This window comes from Thamnophis sirtalis, unplaced genomic scaffold, assembly GCF_051295495.1.
Source record: "Thamnophis sirtalis isolate CommonGarterSnake01/CBP01778 unplaced genomic scaffold, rThaSir2_p1.2 scaffold_15, whole genome shotgun sequence".
In the NCBI taxonomy this organism is placed as follows: domain Eukaryota; kingdom Metazoa; phylum Chordata; class Lepidosauria; order Squamata; family Natricidae; genus Thamnophis; species Thamnophis sirtalis.
Genome location: NW_028261395.1, coordinates 44,616,190 through 44,643,582, shown reverse-complemented (window position 1 = coordinate 44,643,582; position 27,393 = coordinate 44,616,190). Strand labels below are relative to the sequence as shown.

General features: G+C 45.7%; 1 protein-coding gene across 2 annotated transcripts in view; it reads left to right on the top strand.

Annotated features, from left to right (window-relative positions):
* Positions 1-27,393, top strand: part of MORN1 (MORN repeat containing 1) — a 136,949-nt gene that overhangs the window by 6,417 nt on the left and 103,139 nt on the right. For both annotated transcript variants that reach the window (XR_015695114.1, XM_087701944.1), the window contains exons 5-9: positions 1,244-1,334; positions 1,499-1,586; positions 18,150-18,246; positions 21,199-21,309; positions 25,432-25,546. Coding sequence is in view for 1 of the 2 variants with exons in the window: in XM_087701944.1 (XP_087558070.1) it covers positions 1,244-1,334; positions 1,499-1,586; positions 18,150-18,246; positions 21,199-21,309; positions 25,432-25,546 (502 nt within the window). In the remaining variant the exon portion in view is untranslated. The remainder of the gene's footprint in view (positions 1-1,243; positions 1,335-1,498; positions 1,587-18,149; positions 18,247-21,198; positions 21,310-25,431; positions 25,547-27,393) is intronic.

Sequence of the window (27,393 nt, the reverse complement as noted above, 5' to 3'; positions counted from 1 at the left end):
TTAACTGAAGTGGGAATACCCTTTTTGGTCGATCTGCAAGACTGGGGGAGCAATCTCCTGCTCACATGTATTGGTGTGTGTGAGTTAATAAGCGGAGAAATGAGAATGTTAATTCTCAAAATAGTTTCGGCCTAGGACCATTGCATTAGCACTCCAGTCTGGTCAAGATTTGTAATCAGGGTGGATAAAAATCAACGATTTTTTAAAAAAATAAATAAATAAAAATTGGATTATTATTTTTAATTCAGATCAGATTTTTTTTCTCATTCAAACAGGATTTTTTTTAAATCAAATTTATTTTAATAAAATGCTTTTGGGGTAAAAAAAAATCTATCTAAAGGTAGTTTTCTATTTAAAGTACATTAATCATTTAGTTTATTCAGCATGAAATGGAGCTTAGTCATGTAGCATGAGGCAGTACATTCTGCAACATTTACATTTTTTGGTAAACTCATTCAAAGAACCCACGCTCTGCAAGCCGAGATAACATGCACTGTGTTGATGCCTTCGTAGAATTTCACAGTAGCCGTGAGATAAATCATAAAAACAAAGTTCAGGAATATTCCTTTATCCCATTGTTTGCCAAATCTAAATCTAAACCGACTTGACCTTTAAATCAAACCATCCTGAAGGGAACACATGTTTGAAACAGAACAGCAGAGTTGGAAGGGACCTTGGAGGTCTTCTAGTCCAACCCCCTGCTCAAGCCTACTTCCCAGGTGTGATCATCCTTTCCACCAGGCCAAATCCCAGACTACAGCCAGGGGTCCCACAAGTGTTAAGACAAAAGGCAGCAATGTGTGTCCCAAAGCGGAAGGACAGCAAAACAGTGACACAAGAACAGTGTTTTGATGCAAGCACATAAGCCGCGGCCTTTTTGCCTTACGGTGTTGTTGCGCCTGTGCATGACCCACCTTTGCATTGTCCGGAGGGGGTACAGTTACTGCTGTCCATCTGTGTTTGAGATCAGTTCAGCCGCATAGTTGGTGCTTTCTTGTGGTCAGCACAAATGCCTACAATCAATTTTCTTCCAGCAACAAAACATAAAAGCAATCAGCATAAAAGCAGTCCGTTTTCTTTACTCTCCTTTTCCCCCAACACCTTTTAGTTTTAGCTTTCAAATCACCCGAGAAAATCACAGTGTTTATGCAGGAATTTGTGGTTGTTGTTGTTGTTGTTGTTGTTTTTAAATCCCCTTTTGGCATTGTTTTTCTCTATATATAATGCAAAGTCTTCTTCATAGGCCATGGGTCACTGACGGAAAAGGATGGAGAGACCTACCAAGGAAGCTTTCATAACAACAAAAAACACGGAGGAGGAAAAATGACGTTCCCGTGAGTTTCTCTTGATGATTTCCTTGGGCCTTTAGTTGGATTCAGCCTAGCAGACTTTCAGGAAGGAGCAATAACCAAGATCCGTAATTAGTCACAGAGCCCTGGAAGAGCCAGAGCAGAAGTCCGTGTACCCAATCACCTAAAATTATTCTCTTTATTTTCAGAAATGGAGATAAATTTGTAGGGGACTGGATTCTGGATCAAAGGCAAGGCCATGGAGTACTTCAATGCTCGGATGGAACCGTGTTTGAGGTATCAGAACGTCTCTCTTGGTTTTCCTTTAAGTCCCCTAACTATTTAGACACCTTCCCAGTGGCTCCATTGACACAGCATAAACTCCCAGACACAACTGAATATAGCTACAGTATTTGCGATCCTGCGATGTGCTAAAAAGCTGGAACATTGAGTCCATATTCACCACGATTCGGCTTGATAGAGACTAGCCCGATTCATGAAGGGAACAATTGCTTAATCTGCTTTGTGCTTACTTTTAAACTGAACTCCTTGTGGCCCCCTTTTTCTTCCAAAAGGCTTGAGGGAAAACACTCTTAAATCCCTTCCAAACCATCACACTGTGTTTCCGAGCCATAAATGAACTGTCAATCTAAGTTTTTGCATGTAGGTTGTTTTGATTCCTAGAATTTGTTGTGTGTAGGTAATGATATATTTTTATCTATCGAACTATCTTACTCTATCATCTATCTATCTATCTATCTATCTATCTATCTATCTATCTATCTCTATTACCTATATCTATCTTTCTGTCTATATCATCCATCCATCCATCCATCCATCCATCTCACTCTTATCATCTATATCATATCTGTCTGTCTGTCTATCCCATCCATCCATCTCTATCATCCATCTATCCTATCTATCTATCTATCTATCTATCTATCTATCTATCTATCTATCTATCTATCTATAAGAGCCAAGGTGGCGCAGTGGTTAAAAGCAGCACTGCAGGCTACTGCTAGATCAGCAGGTCAGCGGTTCAAATCTCACCGGCTCAGGGTTGACTCAGCCTTCCATCCTTCCGAGGTGGGTAAAATGAGGACCCAGATTGTTGGGGGCAATATGCTGACTCTCTGTAAACCGCTTAGAGAGGCCTGAAAGGCCTATGAAGCGGTATATAAGTCTACTGCTATTGCTATTGCTATTGCTATCTATCTATCTATCTATCTATCCCATCCATCTATCTATCCCATCCATCTATTTCTATTATCCATCCATCTATCCATCTATCTATCTCATTGATCCATTTATCTATCTATCTATCTATCTATCATCTATCTATCTATCTATCTATCTATCTCATCCATCCATTTATTTATCTCTCTATCATCCATCTATCCATTCATCCATCCATCTATCCATCCCAGAGTTCCACTGGTTAAATGGGCAATTGGGCACATTTGTTGAGTAAACCATCAATGAATTCCCTTGACTGATGCTGTAAAACTGATGCTTCAGCTGTTATCTAATCTATCTGGTATCTCAAACGCCAAAATTCTGATATTTCTAACAATTGCATTTACCTGGACTTGGAATATATTATCTGGTTTGGAATACTAGTGGATTCCTGTTATATAGGCAGCTCTTCTTATTGTAACCGAGGCCGTTTCAGTGTTTATGCTTGAGTTGGGCCACTCCATGTCCTTGCCAGGGTTTGGACTACAACACCCCATCTTCCTGTGCCATTCATCCTGCTGTGTGGATCTGTAGTGAGCTGGAGGCCAAAGTTTCCTGTTTAGTGCCAAGTGATCCAGAAATTGCCACTTATTTTGTGTGTGAGAGAGAGATTAAGATGCCTTTTCTTTGGCATCTCCTTACAACACATGGCTTGTCCAGTCTCATTATTCAGAAAGTGCATAAATGGCAATCAGGCGTAATAATGCCGGAAATTAAAAAATAGGCTCCCACTGATGCTCTGTCTGCATAGATCTCAGATGCTTTCAGACCAACGCTTCCAAGGCCGGCTGAGTAGCCATCGATCTAAGCCAACAGAATTTCACAGCTTGTTGTAAGCCTTTGCCAAAACGGAAGGGCTTACTCCAACTGATCCTCAGCCCTTCTCCAAATTACCCCCAAAGAACCGGATTGAAAAGGAAGCTGCTTTTCTCTCCCACTCCCTGAAAGACAGGCTGGATAAATATGACAAGACAGTTGAGGCTTCCTTAGGGCTTCCTTCCCAATTTCTGGCCCGTATACTGGCATCAGTCTGCGGAACGCCAGAAACTGGTCCCTGCAACGAAGTGAAGCCGCATCCGCGGGCAACTGTTGTGATGTCAGGATGCCGGTGTTGGACCAGGTAGAGTAGGAAAACCAGATTCTACTTAACTCGAAGACTTTGACGCAGCTTTCCACCTTGCAGGGATGCTGCCGTGGGGGGAAAAGGGGAGGAGGGAGTAGTATGGCAATGCAGATTTTGTGTTCAATGTATCCAACCAGCAACTGGGGCTCCTGTCAAAAGTAAAAATACTTAACTTTTTTTGCCCTCCAAAATGGAGCCTGTTTGCTTCGTAACTGTCTTCAGATCTTAATTCAGGAAATCTGTATGTTGTGTCTGTCAGAAATCTAAGGAAAATGTTCTGGGTGAAACATTTATTTGCCTTGCCAAGGAAAAAGTTTTCAAGTAAGTTAGGGGAAGTCGAACAGCAATGCCCAATCTCACAAGCTTCACACTGTGGTTTTTGTTGTTGTTTGGCTTAGTTCAATATCTGAATCAGTCAATTGTGATATATTGCGTTTCCCCCAAAATAAGACAGGATCTTATTTTATTTTGACAACCCCCCCCCTCCCAAAATAAGTGCTTGGCCTTATTTTCGGGGAGGTCTTATTATTTTTGAGGTGCAGGAGGTCGCTTAACCTCAGCCTGAGGCCCGCGGATCAGCTGATCCAGAGAGGGCCGGAAGTCCTGTCTGTTTCTGGCGCACCCTTGCCAGCCCTAGCATCGCTGGGCCTGCTGCTCTTTTTGTGGCCGCCACTAAGAGAAGGGGCGCGGTAGCTAGGATTTGCGGGCGCAGCCTCCGCGAGGCCGGTCTGCGTGGATGGCAGGTTCATGGGGCTTCCCCCCTCCCGCTGCGCATGCATTTAAATATTTTCAGGGGGGGCTTATTTTAGCACATGCGTTCAAAAGCCCGATTGGGCTTATTCTCCAGGGAGGTCTTATTTTCGAGGAAGTAGGGTATAAGCCATGATTTACCATTCAGCGTGTTGTCTGAAAGGGTTAGAGGAAGTTTCCACACTAAAGGGCAAATCCAACCCTTGACCTCAGTTGTGGCAATGCGAAAATATTGCACTGCTCCTTATCAGGACTGCCTCTGCGCCTGCTCAGGCACTGAAGCTGAGTCATATTTTGTTAAAACTTACCTTTCCTAGCGTGCCGGGCTTCTTCCTGAGCTCCTCACACTTCTTGTAAATTCTCAGACCAAGCACCGCCAGTAATTATAGATCTGCCCTTGCGAGATCAATCTACTGACATTTCTTAAAAGGCTGCAACATTTTCCAGTTGTCGCTCTTCCCGCCATAAGCTGTTAGCTACACCTGAGAAAGAATTCGGTTTCGACTCTTGTTTTCTACTTACCCTTATGAACCCTAGATGTTCCTGCCTTTGGCTTTTCTTTATCTTTTTAATTTTAACGTAATGTTTGCAGATGTTTGTTGGATCTTCGGCCTAAGTAAGCTAAGATTGGCTCTATTTATAGCTATGGCTGTTTCTTTTTCCCAGTGAGTGTCTGAAAGTTTCAGTCTCATCGTTCTGGATTTTGGCAGCTCAGTAATAAGTAAATAAGAAGAGGCTGAGGTTAGGCATCAGGAGGAATTTCCTGATTGTATAGGACAGGGGTCAGCAACCTGTGTGGCTCTGGAGCCGCATGTGGCTCTTTCATTCCTCTGATGCGGCTCCCTGTTGCCGGTTGGCTCCACAATTGATAGGGCTTTCGGTTAGGACAGGTAAGGAAAAAGGATGCTGCGTGAGAAGGAGACTCTATGGTGAAGGAACCAGACTTCCAGTCAGCAGAGGAAAAAGGATGCCACGCTAGGAGGAGACTCTATGGTGAGGGAGCCAGACTTCCAGTCGGCTCCAGAATTGAACAGGCGGTTTCTAGTTAGGACTTTTGTGGCTCTTTGAGTGTTTAAGGTTGCCGACCCCAGGTATAGAGACTGTTAGTCCATGGAACGGGCTGCCACAAGACATAGGGAGGCCTCCTTTGCTACAGGTTTGTAGGGAGAGATGTCCTGATTGATTTTAGACTAAGCAGGGGGAGAGTCAAGATGACCTCTAGCCTCTCTTCCTGCTTATTTACTTATTAGATTTTTAATTCCACCATTATTATGGTATAAGTAACTCAGGGCGACAAGTGTACCGAATATTCCTCCTTTCTCCCATTTTCCCCACAACAACAATTCTGCCAGGCGCGTTGGGCTGAGAGGAAATGAGTGGCCCATTGTCACCCGGCAAGCTTTCATGCCTCAGGCGGAACTAGAACTCACTGTCACCTCTTTTTTAGCCCAGCACCTTAACCACTAACCAGACCTACCCTTCTGTGTACTTCTAACTCAGTGTTTTTCAAATTTGGAAGCTTTAAGATGTGTGGACTTCAGTTTCCAGAATCTCCCAGTCATCATATTGAGAAACCCTGCTCCAAATCTTTATTTATTATTTATTTATTTATTTATTTATTTATTTATTTATTTATTTATTTATTTATTTATTTATTTATTTATTTTCTATTCCTAGCCTTTTAAATATAAAGTCGTGTAGATGGGATTTTTTTTTTAAAGCATCACTGTCTTTCTATTAAAACACTTTTATACATTCTTGTTTTCATGGCAGCCTTAATACTGACAGATGTTTCCACCCCCTGTTGGCCTTGTACTACTGACGTACAATATTTTGTACCCAAACAAGGATCGTAATCCTTGTAATCTAGTGAGGATGAGTTATTTGCCAACTTGAATTCTTGGAACGACGTAATAAAAATAATTTTAAAAATAAACAAAAAAAAGGGGGGGATAACGATCCCTTGAACGCACTGTTGTGTTTGTGTGAAACACGGCCCTGACGACATCTTATTTACTGAAAAACTGAGTTGGCAGCGAATAAATTTAATTCATAAATAATGTTGAAGCATTGCTAACTGGCAGTGGGGCAACCCGATTTTAAACTATCCCCTGGCGATGCTGTCTTGTTTTCTACCACTTGGTGTCTCCCTTACAATTTGTTTAAAAGTTTTTGAATAGAAGCTTTCCCCCCCCCCCTCCCACCTTCCCCAAAATGCCATATCTAAATTCCTGGGATCTTTCTGTATTTGAACCTGAGACTGGAGGCAGGTAAGGCCAGGGAAAAAGAATAGAAAAGAAGAATCATCTTCTTTTCAGAGAGCTAGCTTAAATTACTACATAGCTTCTTACAATTCAAAACCAAAATGACTGCTAGTGGAGGAAAGCTACATCAAAGAAAGAGAGAACTCCAGGCAATGAATTTTGTTTTTCCTCCAAAAAGGCAGGGCAAATCTTTTCCTTTGGCATCTATTTACCGCTCATAACAATTCCGTGAAATAGGTTTTGGCCAATTCCAGGAGCAGGAGAAGAGAGACTGGCTAAGAAAAACCTTTTCAACTTTGCGCTCTCTCTCTCCCTCTCCCTCCCTCCCTCCCTCCCTCTCTCTCTGTCTCTCTCTCTGCCTTTGAGCATCATCTTAGGGCGAACATGAGGGGGGGAAATGACCAAGTTCACTTCCGAAATTCTATCTACCCCTCCTCCTCCCAAAGGCCACCAAGCTCACATGGCTTTTAAAAGGGTGAAATCCCACAAGTTCTTCCTGATCTGTATCCGACTGACCGGGTACAATTTCGGGGCCAAGATCTAGCCCTGTTTTGGCTGAACGAGCTGGAGAGGCCCAGTCCACCGGAAGACTCTCTTCCCATAAACCACAGCCTAAAGTGACCTAGTGCCCCATCTTCCACATCCAGTAGATAAAGGGGGAGCATTGATGCTGGTAGGATAATAGCTATCAACCCTGAAGATGACATAGCAGACTTTTAAAGAAAAATGGATGCCTTGGACTTTTATTCTTGGGATGTATTACTTGGAACCTTGACAACAGCAGCATAAAACCCAACGATCCGTTAGAGAAAGAACAGTCAATTTAAAAACCAGTGGAGAACTTCCCAAAATGTTATTTTATCCCATTGATGAGTTCTGTCACATCGGAATGTATGTAAGCTAACTCTGCCAGCAGGCATACTTGGAGGATTGCTCACGGGAAGGGGGGAGAGAGAGGGAAGGAGAGAGAGAGAAAGAGAGAGAGAGACAGAGGGGGAGAGCAACAGACAGAGAGAGACAGAGAGGTCTTACCCCAGTCTGTTCCCTGAATTCAAAGTGCACAGGAGGGCAGGCAAGCGGGGGGACCCCCGCAAGACTCCCCCAGATGCAGTATTTCTCAACATTAGCAACTCTTAAGACATGTGGACTTTAGCTCCCAGAATTCTCCAGCCAGTGGTGAAAGCAGTGTAAACTCCGAGTACATCAAGTGAAGAGAACCTGTCACTTCGCCAGATAAAATTTCTCAGTTCCTTCCAATCCTCATTACAGGACTTAGTTTCTAGTCTCCTGTTTATATATAGGGGATGTATGTATGTATGTATGTATGTATGTATGTATGTATGTATGTATGTATGTATGTATATGCATGCCAAATACCACTCACTCATCACGAAATCTCCAGAACCGCAAAGCCTACAAACTTGAAATTTGGCACGTATGTTCCTCTTGGCTTCTAGGTGCTCACTAAGAAAGGCTTTTTGAAATGACCATCGGATCATTAGTATTTCTTATACAGTAATTAACACTCTGATGCTAAGGAGTTCTACTCCCCCTCCCCACCTGAAAAGAACTCTGTTCCAACTGCCAGTTGCCTGACATTTCATTACCTCAGTTCAAACTGGCAGACGTTTCACTCAGGAGCGGTCTGGGGCTCCTTACAGTACTAAACATCGGTGCCTCACGAAAATGTCTATGTCTTGGAACTATGGAATTGCTTCCGGATTCAAGGCAGCGGGAGTGATATTCCCTTATGTGTTTCAATCACCAACCACCACTGAGCCACCGGATTGAACCGGAGTGAACCAGATTTCTCCTGCATTGCCCGATCAACTAGCTTAGCTTTGTCGTGAAGCACCGGTATCCAGCTAGTATTAATATAAGGCAGTTAGTTTCCAGTCTCCTGCTTATGTATAGGACATATGTACATAAGGTAGTTAGCATGGGTGTGTTTAATATATAAATATACACTGCATATGCACAGAGAGAGAGAGAGAGAGAGAGAGAGTAATGCCTATAACTAGACAAAATTTTCAAGGACAACCTTCTATATCTGAAGAGAAAAGTTTTTGATTTGTACGTGCTCTAACCTATGCCGGCGAAACATGGACGCTAACCTCACAATCCATACAAAAGCATCACAAGGCAAGATAGAAAGACCTGTGCTTTGATTAGAAAAACAAACAAAAGTATATGATGCCATCCAAAGAGTAAAAGGATTGAAACGGTACTTCGCCGGTCACATAAGAAGAGCCGAGGGCAGGTGGTCACAGAATGGATCCCACCTGATCAAAAGCATCCATGAAAGAGGCGTAAAATATAACAAGATGGAGTGTTTGGCCATATTCATGCGGGGGAATTCCCCGGAGGAAGCAATTTAGGTTGGGAAGAGTCACCGGTGAAAGGAAGCCAATCCGTCAAAGAAGATGGTGGCGGGACACCATCTTCCCTGAATATTGAACGATTTAAAGACGTGTTGTAGGATCAGAGGATGTAGAGACACACCTCACCCATAGCATCACCAAGAGTCAGACACCACTGGATGGATCACATCCACATCCATCATCATTTATGGAATCCATCCAGAGACGATGAATTGATTGGAGGCAGAATTTCCCAACAATTTTGATAAATGTTGTTTCAACTGCCGTCGGCTTTCCTTACCGCCGTGTCTCACTCTTGGCTGTAGCTTCCCAGATCTTTTTTTGCAACTAGCAAAATAACCTCACACCTCCATCACACCAGCTGTTCGGTTCTGCAGATACAGGCCCGTCTCTTCCAGCGCTGCTCCTCGTCGACATCAAGCGCCACTGCTTTGATTACTATTAGCACATTTTTCCAGATGTGTTTGAAGTGGCGGGGGAGCGTTGCTCTGTTAAAAACCTCGCCCTTGTTTGCATTTATTTACGTTTTTGAGGGATGAGCCATTTCCAGCTCTCTTAGTCAATGCCCATTGATGTCTTCTACCGTCTGGAAGCGTGATGTACAGCTCCGAAAGGCAGCCAAGCGCACTAGCTGTTTGGGATAGCGGAGGGAGGCCACCACCCAAAATTCTTCCCTTTTGGAAATCAGTGTTCGTGTCACTGGACAGACTTGAGGAACAGAACGAGTCGGGGTTTCGTGCACTTCCAGATTGTTGGTTTCGCTTCTTAGTAGCCTTCACAGCTTGGAATCTGCTTTAGAGGACAGGCTTCCTGTGGGATGTTTATTTAAAAATACATCTGGCATCTTTCTGATCCACTTGGCTGGGCGGAGGTGGGGAAGATGGGACATTTTGCGTATATCGGTTTGAACCTAAACCCAGCAGTTTGGCAGGTGGAGAGAGTACTTGGTTCAGTCTAAAGCAGATTTTTCAACCTGGGCAAGGTTTAGAGGTGTTGAAACGCTGGTCTAAAGCGTCTTTTGTTCAAAGCATTGGGGGCAGATAGTAAAGCTTTCCCTGCTGAAGACCAGGATAAAAATGGAATCTAGCGTTCTATACTTTCTTCTTTTTCTCCTCCAAGAGTAATGCTCGTAGCTTACCCCTCCCATTTGCCTTCCCAAAGACCCCCGAGGTAGACTATGCTGGGCACGGAAGGATTGAACAAGTCCGAAGGCAGCCAGGTTGGGGAGCATAAAGTGGCGTGGATCAATGACTCTGACCTATAATGCAATTTGTTTGCCTTTAGCCTAGTTTATTGCATGACGTTAGCCCCTTCCACGCAACCAGTTGGAAGAAACCAGTTTCGCTTCCTTAAACCACAGTTTAATAATAACTGCTTTGTTTTATTTTTAAATTCTCCTTTTTCTGAAATCTAACTTTTATTACCGTACTTTTCGGAATATAAGACACACTTCCCCCCCCCCTCCCCAAAAGAGGATGGAAATGTTGATGCGTCTTAAACACCGAATACGGATGTTTTTGGCCTCCTGAAACCCTGCCCTGTGCATCCATTTTGACCCAAAAACAGGCCCATTTTTTTTGCAGAAACAGGGTGTGCAGAGGATTTGGGAGGCCTGCAGAGTGTTCCTGGGGGCTGGGGAGGGCAAAAATTATATATTTTGTCCATTGTTTTCCTCTTCAAAATCTTGGTGCGTCTTATACTCCGGCGCGTCTTATAGTCCGAAAAATTCGGTACTGGGGCTTGTTTAACAAAGCAGAATTAAACCAGCTAGGCCTTTAGCATAGTACATAAACCAGCAATTTCTTACATTCCTGATTTTAGAATGTAGAAGAATTTAAACAGCGTTTTTCAAAGCTTTCCCAAATTCCATTTCTCTCAGCGGCTGTTCCTTCCGCAGAACAAGTGTCGGGACATTCCTCCTCCACCTCCCCCCCCCCTTATTTTCTGACAACATTTCTCTCCTTGCAGGTGGGGAAAAAGCCCATAAGGTGACCCACCTGTTTTGGTGTTGCTAAACAGGTGTCTTAAGCAGCAGGTCTTCCTTTGGAAGGAGGATTTAAATAAAAAAAAAAGACAAACGTGGCATAGCCAAAACACACAAAGATGTACAAATACCACAAAAGAAGCCAGCAAATAGGAAAATGCCCCCGAGCATTTGCTAACAGAGAATTGCGCGCCGAAGCCAGCGATGAGCACAATACTCTCAGGCAGGGGGACAGAGAGGTTGACAAAACCCACTAATTGTAGGAACAGGGCACCTGCTTCTGAATTATGTGCCCGCTGTCTCTGAGCCTCTGAGGTCTCGGGGAAGAACTGACAAGTTGAAAAGCGAGGGTGGAAATTACAGGCTTGCCGCTTCCACGCACCCGGAAGGCAGCCGGAGAGAGGGCAGACTTTCAGGCCTGCCCGTTTCCCCTCAACCCCTTCCCCCCCCCCCGCTTGTCAGCAGAGTTTGGGGAGGGAGGGCAAAGGCAAAGGTGTGTGAAGGGGTCGCAGCCAGTTAATGGCGCCTTGTTTGTGCGCGGGATCAATCCCGAGCGAGCTCATGGAAATGATACGCCGTCGGAGGCTTTCAACCAACGACCCGAAAATGAATTGCAATAAGAGGTATAATAGCTGCTAAGGCTTAAGGAACAGAAACGCCGTCAATTAATGCGAAAATTGCTACCTCAAAAGATCAATGCATGTTTCTGGCCTTTTCATTTCACACCTTTTTTTTTATTTATAAGCAAGGGAGGCTCCCTAGCTGCTATTCACAGTGCACAGTTCTGAAAGATAGCAGTGTCTGTCTGTCTGTCTGTCTAATATCTATCTATTTAATCTTTGTCTGTCTATCTATTATCTATCATATATATATCTAATCTTTGTCTATCTCTCTATATCTAATATCTATCTATCTAATCTTTGTCTATCTATCTATCTATATCATATATCTTATCTATTTAATCTTTGTCTATTATCTAAGTATCTTATCTATATTTATCTAATCTTTGTCTATCTATTATCTAATTATCTAATCTATATCTATCTAATCTCTATCTACCTATCTAATCTTTATCTATATCTATCTAATATCTATCTATCTATCTATCTATCTATCTATCTATCTATCTATCTATCTATCTATCTAATCTTTCTCTGTGTGTGTATGTATTAGATATTTCACACGCATCTTACCCATCAGAACTGGAGGGGGGGGGATCAGTATAATTGCCCCAAATACAATACCGTACAGCTGCCTTTCAATAAGGCAGCGTAGTATTTTCCCATTCATGGCTCTTAATGCAGTTAGTTGTAAATATGTATTTATATCTCCATTTAAGGATTCGAAAGCAGAACTAACCGAGGCAGCTGGCCATCTTTAAAAAAAAAAGAAAAAAGATTACATATATTTGGAACAAAGGAAAATGGCTGCTTTAAGAAAAATGGAAAAGAAAGCTGGAGGCATTTGTCTCTGCCCAATTGGCAAGATTTAGGCAGGTGAGGGCACTCCATATCCTAATGCATCCAATAGATCCCAGTACATCCAAGGCAGGTAATAAACAATTACCTGCATTGGAAAGCAGATCTTCCCTTTTGCAGCACCTGCCCTCTACAGATAGGATTCCCCCTCCCTCCCATTGGCTCCCACCCTAATGATGTCCCCAAAGTCTGGGAAACTCTTCCGGGCCTTGGGGTAGCCTAGTTTTAAACCCCCATGGATTTTTTTTTAAATCTTATTTTATTTTTACTTGAAGTGTATGATCTTTTTCCCTTGTGGGTTCGCGTATTCCATTTTTCTGTTTTAGAATTTCCTCCTTTTCAAAGCTTAAGCCAGCTATTGTGGTACAGAGCGGAGCAGCTTCTAAATCATCATTTAATGACCACATAATCCCTTGCGGGGCAGAGTGTGGGCAACTGAATGGAGCTAGCAGAGCGTTGAATGGCCAGATGCCCTACCTGTCGCCAATGCGGAGTATTTTTTTCAGCAGATATATATTCTCATTGTGCCCAGAGAGAGAAATATCTGCCTCTACCTAGCTGTTCAGTTTGGTTCATCTTGTGTCAATAAAGACACCGAGAGACCGAAGCGATAGAGCGGGTCCCTGGGATTTAACGGCAGCATTCCCGTCCTAAGAGCAGGAGAAGGACGGGGGCCTGGTTGGTTGGGCCCAAGCTGCATGGGTTATGTAGTCAGAGTGCAGAGAAGGGCAACAGAGATAATGAAGTGCACAACGAACGGTTCACGGGACGAGGTATGTCTACCTCCCTAGTGAAGAGACGGATTAAGGATGACTTGATAGCTGTCTTCCAATACTTGAGCGGCTGTCGCAGAGATGAGGGGGTCGACTTCTTCTCCAAAGCCCCTGAGGGTAGGACAAGAAGCAACAGATGGAAACTAATCAAGGAGAGAAGCAACTTAGAACTGAGGAGAAATTTCCCGATAGTGAGAACAATTAACCAGTGGAACAACTTGCCTCCAGAAATTGTGAATGCCCCAACGCTGGAGGATTTTAAGAAGATGTTGGATATCCATTTGTCCGGGCTGGTATAAGGATTCCTGCCTTGGGCAGCGGGTTCGACTAGAAGACCTCCAAGGTCCCTTCCAGCCCTGAGAGTCTTATGTTCTGGTTGAGTCTACATAATTCCCATGTGGGATTCCGTGACCCGACAAAAGCGCGAACGTCATAAGCGCGCCGACAAAACCGCGGCGCTAAAACCGCAATGTCAAAAGCGCGCCGACAACAGCACGCCGACAACAGCGCGCCGACAGAAGCGCGATTTAAGTTAAGGTAAGGGTTAGGGTTAGGGTTAGGTTTTGGGTTAGGTTACAGCGCGCTTCTGTCGGCGCGCTGTTGTCGGCGCGCTTCAGGGTTCATTCGTCGCTCCTTCGTCGCGCGGTTTTGTCGGCGCGGTTTTGTCACCGCGGTTTAGTGAGGCACGCTTTTGTCGTTCGTGCATTTGTGGTGGAACCGTGGGATTCTGTCCCAGGTTCAGTTCCAGAGATCTTTTGACATCACCTCCTGCCCCATCTGGTTTTGTGCTCCTCGATTAGATGTGGTGTGCGTCCGTGTGTATGTGTGTGTGTTTGGGGAGGGGGCTAGAAACATGCTTTGGAGCCCAGCCCCAAGCGGATAACATGCGTGCCTAGAGCCTTCGCTTGACCTTTAATTGGTGTTGGAAAAGACCAGATGGAAACCAACGATTGATTGACTTTAATTGGAAATCCGCAGCGGGAGATTGGCCAGCTAACCGAAAGGTTGCGGCGGCTGCTGCTTCGCTGATTCTTTTTTTTTTTTCCCCTCCTCTTTTTCTTTCTGTCCGGAGAGAGTGAGGGGCTTAAACCACCAACCCCACCTTGCCCCAAGGGGGGTCTTTTGTGCGTGGTTATTTAGTATGTTCAGCGCCCTTCTCCCCACACACACACGCTTGCAGGGATCTCAGCCTTCCAGACGTCTCCCTGGGTTGCATTGCTAAGCAACTTTTGGAAACATTTACAACCGCCCCCCCCCTCTACCCACCCACCCACCCTTCTTGCCACCTGGAAAAAGAAAGCGACGGGGTGGATTTAACGGAGAAGGAAGCCACGTTCTACGTCGGGGGAGCAGCCCGTGATTCAATTAATGTATAAATGTGTGAAGTAGTTGCAAAGTCAAGCTGGGTTGTTTGTTTTTTTTCTTCTTCAAAGAATGATGCAAAGGCATATGACGAAAAGAACACCGCTTGGCTCTTTTTTCCCCACCGGCGGTCTGTCGCCGATGGGCGCGCATCCTCCAGTCCCAACTGGCCGGCTCGTGAGGATGCAGCTGCCTTCCTTTTCAGCGGGCTAAGGACCAAACTGCAAGGGGGGTCTCAGGACGGATTGGGACACAAGCCTCCAGGACCTGTTCCCCACTCCCCACCCCTCCATCATTCCAGGATTGCCTCTTCTTAAAAGAGGCCTTGGACTACACGTCCCCTCGTCCCCGGCCAGAAATCCCGCCTCATAAGCCATCCATGTTAGCCAGGTTGTCTTGGTCCCTTTAGAGGCCAGGAGGTTGTCTGTCTGCTGATATAGAGCCAAGGTGGCGCAGTGGTTAAATGCAGCACTGCAGGCTACTGCTAGATCAGCAGTTCAGCGGTTCAAATCTCACCGGCTCAGGGTTGACTCAGCCTTCCATCCTTCCGAGGTGGGTGAAATGAGGACCCAGATTGTTGGGGGCAATATGCTGACTCTCTATAAACCGCTTAGAGAGGCCTGAAAGGCCTATGAAGCGGTATATAAGTCTACTACTGCTATATAAAAAAACATTTCTAGGTGGGAGGCAGAGGTGAGCTACTACCGGTTCGGTGGAAATGGCGACTGGGTCTCCAAAACGGTAAGGACAGCGTGCTCGCCACGCCCCCAGACCTGTTCCCCGCAACATTTTTTTTTTTTTACCTTCGCGCGGAGCAAAACCGCGTGCACAATAGCAATAGCAGTTAGACTTATATACCGCTTCATAGGGCTTTCAGCCCTCTCTAAGCGGTTTACAGAGTCAGCATATCGCCCCCAACAACAATCCGGGTCCTCATTTTACCCACCTCGGAAGGATGGAAGGCTGAGTCAACCCTGAGCCGATGAGATTAGAACCGCCGAACTGCAGATAACAGTCAGCTGAAGTAGCCTGCAGTGCTGCACCCTAACCACTGTGCCACCTCGGCACACCGAACCGGTGGTAATGCCTGGCAGGCAGGATGTGGCTTATTCCTTGACCTGGGTTTCCACAGACAGCCATTCGGCCCGATTCTTGAATTAACCCACATCCTGGGATTCCCCCCAGCATATTGATTCTTAAACTAGCATGCAAAGGAGGATGCTTGACCAAGATGAGTAATGTTTGAAAGTCTATACTTTGGAATTTTTTTTAAAATTCACGGCACACCCACAGGGGGAAACGAAGGGACTAACCAAAGGTGAGCCACTTTAGACCAGGATTGCTTCACCATTTTTGCCCCCTTTCTTTTTCGCCAGGTCTCATTGCAAGATGTAGGACTGAAACAAGGTCATTTACGGTGCATTCGACACAATAGTATTTTACAGCATAATATAACTTAATTATGAAACCAAGGGAGCCAAAATGCAATGCAATTCGCCATCCCGGTTCTAGGACCTTCAGAGAAGGGGAAGAGGGTGCATGCACATGCACATATGTGTAAATATACATGTACAGGACCCACAGCTTACTCTTCACAGCAGGCTCGTGAGTGATTTCTTTGGAAGGCTGGCGGAAGAGCGATGGGGGTTAGGGGGGGGAGTGCGGAAGGATCCCACTTGCTGAATCTTCTCCCAATCCCTCCCCCCGCCCCCAGCGTCTGCTTTTCAATGGCTTGGGCAGCTGCTCCCCCTCCTCTCCCCGTGGCATTTCCTCCCCGCCTCCCCCTCCCACTATTTTGGGAGACAACTTGTTGTGAGCGTCAAGGAGAGAGTGCGGGTGGCAGATATTTTTTTTTGAGTCTTTTGGATCCATCTGGGATTTGCTGGCAGCTCGGATAAATTTAGACTCGTAGTAGCACTTTGTTCCACACGAGAGCCACCCTTCCGTCAGCCGTTCAGTGCCTGGATCCCGGCTGTCACTCTCTCCTGCCCACCCACCCATGCGCCAATTTCGCCCCGCCGGTCTTGAAATTGCCACGTGCCGTTGCCGGAGAACCTTTGCCTTGCCGCCCCTCTTCTGACTAGTAAAGCGACTCGCCCACGGGAGGCGAAGAGAGAATCGTCTCCCACGCTTAGATTTTTCTAGCTAGCCGTTCCCGACTCTAGGGGGCGGTGCTCATCTCCGTTTCAAAGCCGAAGAGCCAGCGCTGTCCGGAGACGTCTCCGTGGTCATGTGGCCGGCATGACTCAACTCCCGAAGGTGCACGGAACGCTGTTCCCTTCCCACCAAAGGTGGTCCCTATTTTTCTACTTGCATTTTTTACGTGCTTTCGAACGGCCAGGTTGGCAGAAGCTGGGACAAGTCACGGGAGCTCCCTCCGTTATGCGGGTGCTAGGGATTCGAACCGCCAAACTGCTGGTCTTTTCTGATCAGCAAGCTCAGCGTCTTAGCCACTGAGCCACTTCTCTGGGCTTTTGCAATTTGCAACCCAGTCTTAAGTCATCTGAAGTTCTCAAGAGTCATAACCTCTGAGGACAAGCTTTGGCCCACTGGGAGAGCCACCCCAAATTGCAGGATCAAACCAGGGGAGTCCTTTTCCCTGGCCCTATCTTCCCCTAAAGCAGCCCGTCTCTCAATTCTGCCCCTTCCCTTTTGGGGCCCAGGAAGCAGCTTCTCCCCCAAATGTGTTCCTCTTCGCTGCCCTGTCCCATCGACCGCATCATCATGAGTGTTCCTTTGGGTGGCCTTTCCCCACATGACCCCCTTCCTCACCTGCTTTTCCCAGTTGAAGATTTTAACCCACCCAAACCTCCCCCTCTCCAGGCCTTTCCATAGCCTCCCACTTGCCCATGTTTGGCTTACCATATTTTTTGGAGTATAAGACGCACCTCCCCCCCCCCCGAAAAAAAGAGGGTGAAAATCTGGGTGTGTCTTATACACTGAATACAGCATTTTTGGCCTCCCAAAAGCATCCCGTTTTTCACAAAAATGGACATGCATAGGCTTTGGGAGGCTTGTAGAGTGCTCCTGGGGTGGGGGGTGGGGGCAAAAACGAGCAAAAAAATGGCCGTTTTTTCCTCATTTTTGCCCCCTCCCTCCAGCCTCCAGGAACACTCTACAAGCCTCCCAAAGCCTATGCATGCCCTGCTTTTGGCAAAAAACAGGCCATTTTTTCCTCGTTTTTGCCGCCCCAGCCCCCAGGAGCACTTTGCAGGCCTCTCAAACTCTCTGCACGCCCCGTTTTTCACCAAAAATGAGGCGTGCAGAGGGTTTGGGAGGCCTGCAGAGTGCAAAACCCTTTTTTAAAAAAATTCAAAATCTTGGCATGTCTTATACTCCGGTGCGTCTTAAAGTCCGAAAAAATACAGTAATTATATTTTCTTCTTCTTCTAGAGTTACCAGCCGAGTTTGAAACCCGATGCTCGCTTTCTTTCTTTTGTCCTGTTTCATTCATTCATTCATTCCTCCCTCTTCTCCCCTCTCCCCACTCCCCTTTTATCTGTTTGAAGGGACAATGGAGAAACGATATGTTCAATGGACAAGGCTGCATGATCCATTGTTCGGGCGTCATCTACGACGGCCTCTGGCATAACGGCTCTCCTCTCGGTACGTGCTTGGGATTTAGTTGCAGTTTGGTTCATAATGAGACACACACACACACACACACACACACACACACACACAAACACGCAGAATAATGCCCTGCCTTTCCCTTGATTTGCTTTGACTAGTGCCGGCCTCAATTCTGCTCTCCGAACTTGTCAGGCCAAAGAGTTGAAAAGCAGCAGCGAATCCGCGGTGGGGGTGGGGAGAATTATCTAGGGCGGGGAGAGGAAGTTGTTTGCAGCATACTGGGGTGGGGGGGTGGGGAGTCCCCCTTTCACAGACGTTCCCACTTCGTGCCTTGGGAAAAGGAAAGGAAACTTTAGGAAAATTGCCAGGAGTTTGTGGTGATCTCGGCTGGGGAGCCCTTTGGTGGGCAGTAATGTAGGGTAGGTGGGTAGGTGGATACATAGAGAGGGATGGATGGACGGACGGACAGAGGGATAGAGATATATATATATGCATAGATAGGAAAAGGTGGATGGGTGGATATGGATAAATAGAGTGGGTAAGCAGAAAAGATGGATGGACGGACAGATGGACAGATGCATAGAGTAGATAGGGATGGATGGACCAGAGGTATATATACATAGAGTAGATAGGGATGGCTGGACGGACGGATGGATAGACTGACAGATGGGCAGATATAATATATATATATATATAGATAGATAGATAGATAGATAGATAGGGAGGGAGAGAGGGGGAGAGAGATGCACAGATAGGAAAAGGTGGATGGGTGGATATGGATAAATAGAGTGGGTAAGCAGAAAAGATGAATGGATGGATGGATGGATGGATGGATGGATAGAGATATAGATACATACATACATAGTAGATAGGGATGGATGGATGACGGACGGAGGGACGGCCAGCCTGATAGATGGATAGATGGACATAGAGTAGATATGGATGAACGGACGGACGGAGGGACAGAGGTATATATCCATAGATAGCGATGGACGGACAGATGGACAGAGATATATTTTTGCATAGATAGGGAAAGATGGATTTGTAGATATGGATAAGTAGAGTGAGTAAGCAGAGAAGTTGGATGGATGGATGGATGGATGGATGGATGGATGGATGGATGGACGGACGGACAGATGGACAAAGATATATATGCATAGATAGGGAAAGATGGATGGGTGGATATGGATAAATAGAGTGGGTAAGCAGAGAAGATAGACGGACTGATGGATGGAAGGAAGGAAGGAAGACTGACAGATTTGCCGAACGGGCTGCCATCACGCTGTGCCAAAGTTCAACCACCACCACTCTTATTTTATTTCATGCATGTTTCTTTATAACTGAAAGGTTCCTAAGAACGGCTTGATAAACAATTAATGCAAATAAATTAGGTTGGATGCTCCCTGTGGATTTTGGGGCCTCACACAGAGGGACGAGGTAATAAAGGAAATGGGATGTAAGAAAAGACCAGAAAATGCAGGCGCTAGTTTTTAATGCTGTGTTTCTCAGCCTTGGCTACTTTAAGATGCTGGCTGGGGAATTCTGGGAGTTGGAAGTCCAGAGATTTTTAAAGGGGCCAAGGTTGAGAAACGTCATCATAATGTAGCAACCAAAGGATCCAGTGTGGCTTTTGAGGGGAGGCCCAATTGATAAATTAACCGTCACACGTGCATCCAGTGATGGTAATTCTTACAATACCGCTGACTTCAGCCCATCTAAAACCAGCAGCGAACTGCAATGGGGTGGGAGGGATCTCCTTATTATCTCCGAGGATGCAGTACTGATGACTTATCAGCTGCTTCTGAGCTGTAAGACCAACCTAGCTAGTGCTGAAGAATGCTGGCAGTCGCGGGTCACAACACCTGCAGGGACAATGCTTCATCTTCCTGCCCTGGAAGGAGGACGGAATAGGAAAGAAAGACCTTGTGAATTAAAGCCTTCTACTACCAGAAGGAATGGGCAGTCAAGTATATTGGCGGGAAGTCAGCTTCAGAAGTATACGAACTTGAGACCTAAAGGTTCCCTTGTTGGGTTATCATAAAGGCATAGGACGAGATCTTCACGTAGTGTCCTGACTGAGGTTCCCAAGAGCATGAAGCAAACTCCTTGTTGTCCCGACAAAAAACCCTTTTATTAATTTGCTGTGAATTCTGCTCCTTGACATCCAGCAAAGCCTTTCGAGGGAGGATTTACAGTCACAGACCTTATCTGGCTCGGAGAGCTGCCAGGCCGATCTCTGCAGAACTTGGCCAGGAGTCTCGGAGAGTCACAAACCAATTAAGTGAAATAATGTCTCCTGCAAACTCCACTCCCCTGTTGCTCCTCTTTTATTCCCTCTGGGAGGGACCCTTCACCATCCACCTGTGGCCTTCCTCCCAAGTCGACCCCTGTTCTTTAGCTCTTCCCTTCGTCTGGCAACTCTGCATATGCGCACACTGGGAACAGGCTCCAGCTGTTCTTCTGCCTCACTGATGTCTGACTCCGAAGGCAGCTGATAACTGGCATACTGCCCTGTCCCCCCCTCTGCCTCCGACACAGAGCCCTCATCCGAGCCTTCCCCAGACTCCAGGACTGGCCCATGTTTCTCCCCATCCTCCTCACTCTCCGAATCTACTACTAACTCCACTGGCAGGTCACAACACATAGTGTCACACCTACTAAGGTTTGCCAAGGTACTTTTGGTCTAAAAAAAAATGATTTCCACATCTGGTGGAAGCTGCTATGAAACTAATTTCATTTCCTCCCCTAAACTTAGAAAAACGAAACTTTTTTTGAAGTAGAGCAGAATAGACAACGCTGCATACCTTTGCTACAAAATATGCTCTATTAATTGCCCGTGTTTCGAGGCCCCCCCCCCCTTGTGGAAAACATTTTGCCAATGTCCCGTCCCGGACGCCTACTTTTAGAAAAGAGAATGGTGTTTAAATGTGCCCAGCTTGTCTTTTGAAGAGGGGTAACCCTCAAGGTCTGTTGATCATTTTGCAGGGCAAGCGAAGACAATGGTGATTATAGGACCAGAGGTGATCGACCTGAGTCTAGGATCGGTTCTTACTTTACACGTCCAGCTTCAGACCGATAATGGAGAGATTTCTAAAAGTAAGAATGCTATTTTTTAAAAGCTTTGTGGCACTCCGTAAAATAATTTCTATGGGTGATAAGAAAAAAATGGTCCTTTTCATTTCTATACTATTTCAGACAGGTGGCTGTCCAGTCTTTTCTTGAAAACTTCCAGTGATGGAGCACCCATGGCTTCTGATGTTCCACTGGTTAATTGTCCTCACTGTCAGGAAGTTTCTCCTTAGTTCTAGGTTGCTTCTCTCCTTGATTAATTTCCATCTGTAGCTTCTTGTCCTGCCTTCAGGTGCTTTGGTAAACAGTTTGCCAAATACTGGAAGACTGCTAGCATATCTCCCCTAGTCCTTCTTTTCACTAGACTAGAGGTAAAGGTTCCCCTCACACATATGTGCTGGTCATTCCCGACTGCTCATCTCCGTTTCAAAGCTGTAGAGCCAGCACTGTCCAAAGACGTCTCCGTGGTCATGTGGCTGGCACGACTAAATGCCGAAGGTGCATGAAACGCTGTTCCCTTCCCACCAAAGGTGGTCCCTATTTTTCTACTTGCATTTTTTAACGTGCTTTCCGACTGCTAGGTTGGCAGAAGCTGGAACAAGTCACGGGAGCTCCCTCCGTTACGCGGTGCTAGGGATTCGAACCGCCGAACTGCCAACTTTTCTGATCGACAAGCTCAGCATCTTAGCCACTGAGCCACCGCATCCCTTTCACTAAACTAGACATACCCAATTTCTGCAACCGTTCTTCATCTGTCTTCATGAAAGTTGTCAATAGCAGTAGACTTATATACCGCTTCATAGGGCTTTCAGCCCTCTCTAAGCGGTTTACAGAGAGTCAGCATCTTGCCCCCAACAATCTGGGTCCTCATTTTACCCACCTCGGAAGGATGGAAGGCTGAGTCAACCCTGAGCCGGTGAGATTTGAACCGCTGAACTGCTGATCTAGCAGTAGCCTGCAGTGCTGCATTTAACCACTGCGCCACCTTGGCTCTCAAGTGTGCGAAAGTTGTGAAACCAATGATTGAAAAGTATTTTTTGACTATCTAACCCCCGTCTCCAATCTGAAACAGTTGTTGATATCCATTCCCTAGGCAAGAATGCAAAAGGGTAGCTTTGTGGGACATTACAGTAGGAGTCCTTTAGTGTGGGATGCAATGGCTAAAACGCTGAGCTTCTCAGTCAGAAAGGTTGTCAGCTCGGCGGTTCGAATCTGTAGTGCCATAACGGAGGGAGCTCCCGTGACTCGTCCCAGCTTCTGCCACCCTAGCAGTTCGAAAGCACATAAAAAATGCAAGTAGAAAAAATAGGAACCACCTTTGGTGGGAAGGGAACAGCGTTCCATGCACCTTCGGGCGTTGAGTCATGCCGGCCACATGACCACGGAGGCGTCTTCGGACAGCGCTGGCTCTTCGGCTTTGAAACGGAGATGAGCACCGCCCCCTAGAGTTGGGAACGACTGGCACATATGTGCGAGGAGAACCTTTACCTTTGTCTTACTTTAATGTGGTCTGCCATTTGAATTCAAACCTTTTTAGATCGATGGGCCGTTCAATCCCAGGACCATCCAGGTTTTTAGATACAAATTCCTCCTTTCCCATGTCTTGTTTCCTGGCCAAGTTTCATTCTTGACAGGTAACAATTCCACAGCTTTCCACTTCCTAAAATCGGAGTAACAGTGAGCCTGTGTCCAAACTACCAGATTAGACACTGGGCCAATTCAAAGCCAAAATCAACCTAGATCATCCTCTTTTTAAACAAAAAACAAAGTTCTCATTTTTCTTGCAAGAAGCTCCAGAGAACCAATCCTGTTCCCACTCAGCACCTAAGCAACCCCTTTTCTCAAAGCCTCTTTGTTAGGATCCCATGGTGGTTTATCCTTTGGGCTTCCTCATCATGTTTCTCCATATTGCTAATTTCCTCTTAATCCCAGCTAACCACAGCCACACTTGTTCCTGAGTTTCCTTCTTAGCTGTTTGCTAATTATTGATTGCAATAAAAAACAGGAGAGAGGGAGAAAAAAAGAGCCTTTTTAAAGCTCCAAGGGGAAGCCTTGATTTTAGAAAAGTTTTCTGTCGATTGCAGAAGACTTGCGTGGACCTCCTAACCTGTTTTGTTTCAAATGACCGCCGGAGAAGTCAAGGCTGCCTGTAGCAGGTTGCGGTAATTAAATGATTGTTAGCTGCCTACGTTGTTCCGGGTGACGGCTGTGTTTGTGGGCTTATTGAGGAATGTGCTGATTGCGTTGCTGCTTCTCCTCTCTTCTCCCCCTTTTTGAATAAAAAATGGACCACGTTCTAATTTCGTCCCGTGGGGAAACGATATTCTTCCATCTTTGGCTGCAGTGTTTGACATAGAAATATGAACATGGTACAAAGAAAATCTCTATAAAATGTTTTGTAGATGGCATTTGCCTCCAGCGAGATTGGCCAAAATGTACCCAAATTTATCCCCCAAATGTTGGAGATGCAGCCACAAGCTGGAACATTCTATCATATGTGGTGGACATGCCCCATCACAAGGAAGTACTGGTGCAAAATTCGGAAACAGTTGGAGAAAATTACGGAGCAAAAAATAGAACTCAAACCAGAAGCATTTTTATTAGGACTACTAGATCAAAAAAATGGATAAACCATCTCAATACATAATCATACACATACTCACTGCAGCCAGGATTGCTTTCGCACAAAACTGGGGAAAAATCAATACACCCTCAGATGAAACTATAATCAGGAAAATGCGCAGAAATGGATAAAATGACAATAGAACTAAAAGAAAGAGAAGAATCGGAGTTCTATAAAGTTTGGAATAAAATGTATAAGTGGCTAGAAATCAGAAGCCAAAACAGAAAATAGAGAATATAAATATATGGTGATACAAATAGTTAATATTACTATAAGTGTTAATACTACGTTTGCTGCATTATAGGATTATAAAAGATAAGCAGGAAAGCCGATGTAGAAAGCTGTAAAATTACTGTATATTGTTACGTATGTTTTGTGTTTTGTTTTCTTGTTGTGTCCTCTTTACTGTTTTTAAAGATTAAAACATTCCATAAAAATTATTTTTAAAAAAGAAATATGGACATGGTGGAAGCCTAGGGAGAGAGATAGCTTGTCCTAAAAGAAGCAGGATGTCGCAGGATAGAAGATCGTCCTGGCAACCATGGAGTTTATAGAAATAACAGTTAGACTTTTATACCGCTTCATAGGGCTTTCAGCCCTCTCTAAGCGGTTTACAGAGTCAGCATATCGCCCCCACAGTCTGGGTCCTCATTTCACCCACCTCAGAAGGATGGAAGGCTGAGTCAACCTTGAGCCGGTGAGATTTGAACCGCTGAACTGCAGATAACAGTCAGCTGAAGTGGCCTGCAGTACTGCACCCTAACCACTGCGCCACCTTTATTCTGCCCCGTATTTGGATTCGGTTGCATGTGTCTTCCAGACAGACGGATCCTTGGTGTTTTTCTTCCCCTTCCACCCCGCCTTTGTAACTCTCAGTAGTTCTTGAGAGCATCTGGTGAAACTCAATAGGAAGAAATTCAAAACCAGTAGAAGGCAGATGTTGTGCGATCCATCTGAATGTCCTTGTTTTTCTTGCAGACGTCTCATTACCAAACGAGGTAACGTCATCAGTGTTACCAAGGAGTGGGCCTTACTCCCTGTTTATATAGATCAGCGGTGGCTCACCTTTATGTTGTCGGGTGCGAAAAATGCCAGGCTGCACACACCATAGCATGCATGCCGGCACCCATAAAGGTCGCAAAAGGGGACACTGTCATAAATATGAACCATTTGCCCTGCATTTAAATATTGATCCCGTGACTACGGGGATGCTACAATGGTTGTAAGTTGTAAGGTTGAAAACTGGCGCTAAGCCATTTTTTTCCAAGTGATGTCGTAACTTGGAACTGTCACTAAATGAGCTGTTGTAAGTTGAGGACGACCTGTACATACAAATATTCTAAAGATGGACGTCTTTACACCGTCGTGGCTCTCGAAGAGACAATTAAACCTTCTACTCACACTTAGGAGTGTCCCAAATAGGAGGCTCCAGAAATCTTAGCTTCTTTGTAGAACCTAACCTTGATCCAGGTGTGGAGCAGGAGATGAAATCATGGTTTCTCTTGCCTTGTTCTTTGATTTCTTAGACGAAAAGGGTCGATTGCTGAAGATTACGGCCGACATCAGAAAGATCACCGCTTCGGAAAGCTGCAGAACCAGCTCCCAGGAATCGTTGGAGGCAACTGAGAAGCAACCTATCTTGTAAGTGGCAGGGAGAAAGTCAGCGTTTGTCTCTTCCCAAAGCCTCCAGTCTCGTTTCATTTCTTGTGGGCGCATTCTAGATGTCCAGGACTGTCACGCCATATGTTGTGGCCCGCTAGCAGAGCTGGCAGCAAAGTTGGACAGTGAGGAGGTTGGGGAGGAACATGGGCCAGTCCTGGAGTCTGGGGAAGGCTCGGGCAAGGGCTCTGCCTAGGAGGCAGAAGGGGGGGGGGGGCAGAGCCGTATGCCAGCTATCAGCTGCCTCCAGAGTCAGACATCAGTGAGGCAGAAGAAAAGCTGGAGCCTGTTCCTAGTGTGCGCATGTGCAGAGTTGCCAGACGAAGGGAAGAGCTAAAGAACAGGGGTTGACTTGCATAGGTGGACGATGAATGGCCCCTCCCAGAGGGAATCAAAGAGGAGCAACTGGGGAGTGGAGTTTGCAGGAGGCAATTAGTTCATTCCTGCATTCTTGCCAAGTATTGCAGCGTCTGAAAGATCTCGGCCTGGCCACTCTCCCAACTTGATAAAGATCGGTAATTGTAAACTATCTTGAAAGACTGTGGGAGAGGAAAGACTTTGCTGGAGAGGAATTCACTGTAAATGAAATAAAAGAGGCTTATCGGGACGAGGACTTGGCTTCGTGATGCTGGGGAAGCCTAGGTCAGAACACCATGTTATGCTTAATCAGAGTTGGGTGCATACGACACAGAGGGTTAATTCAGTGAGTGAAGCCTTGCACTGCGATTGGCAAGCATCAGTCAATGGGTTCAAGTAAACCTGAGCAATGCCATCGCATGAGGAAAGGTGCCCATTTGGACCTCCGCAATAGGATCAGAGTGGGTTACTACATCTCAAAACCCTCCTTCATAACCATGTTAAACTACTGCCCTGTTTATTTAAATTTAACAGAGATGGAGGGCACCTTGGAGGTCTTCTAATCCAACCCCCTGCTCAAGCAGGGGACCCTGGACTATTCCAGACAAATGGCTATCCAACACCTTCTTAAAGACTTCCAGTGTTGGGGCATTCACAACTTCTGGAGGCAAGTTGTTCCACTGGTTAATTGTTCTCACTGCCAGGAAATCCCACCTTAGTCCTAGGTTGCTTCTCTCCTTGATTAGTTTCCACCCATTGCTTCTTGTCCTGCCTTCGGGTGCCCTGGAGAATAGCTTGACTCCCTCTTCTTTGGGGCAGCCCCTGAGATATTGGAAGACTGCTATCCTGTCTCCCCTAGTTGTTCTTTTCATTAAATTAAACATACCCAGTTCCTGCAACCGTTCTTCCTATGTTTTAATCTCTCATTTGGGGTGTACCTCAACCTTATGGCCTGTAAGCTATGGCTGGTGGCTTAGCTTCTGTATGAAGATAGGTTGCCGTCACTTTGCCAACAGGCCACTCCTAAAACTAACCATAGCTTTCCACAGGGTAGGCAGCCTGGTGCCCACGAGCCTCAAGGTGCTTTGGTATCTCCTGGCCCCGCCTGCCTTTAAAAAAAAAAACCTCTTGGAAATTAAAATAATTAAACAACTGGAACGGTGCCAAGCAGTGCACTATATTCTCTGGCAATATTTGTTTCCAGGAATGTTTTCTGGCGGGTAGCTGGGAACTATGCTCACTGTGATGGATATTTTATGAATAGAAACTTCTCCCTTGGCAGCACTTTGGGTCTGCACTCTCTCTCACTCTCTCTCTCCCTCCCTCCCTCCCTCTCTCTCTCTCTCTCTCTCACACACACACACACACACATACATATATATACACACACTCTCTCTCTCTCTCTTTCCAAATTCTGAATGTGCTCTCAGTCCAAAGGACGGGCTACCTTGGCTCAATTGGCCTATTATCTG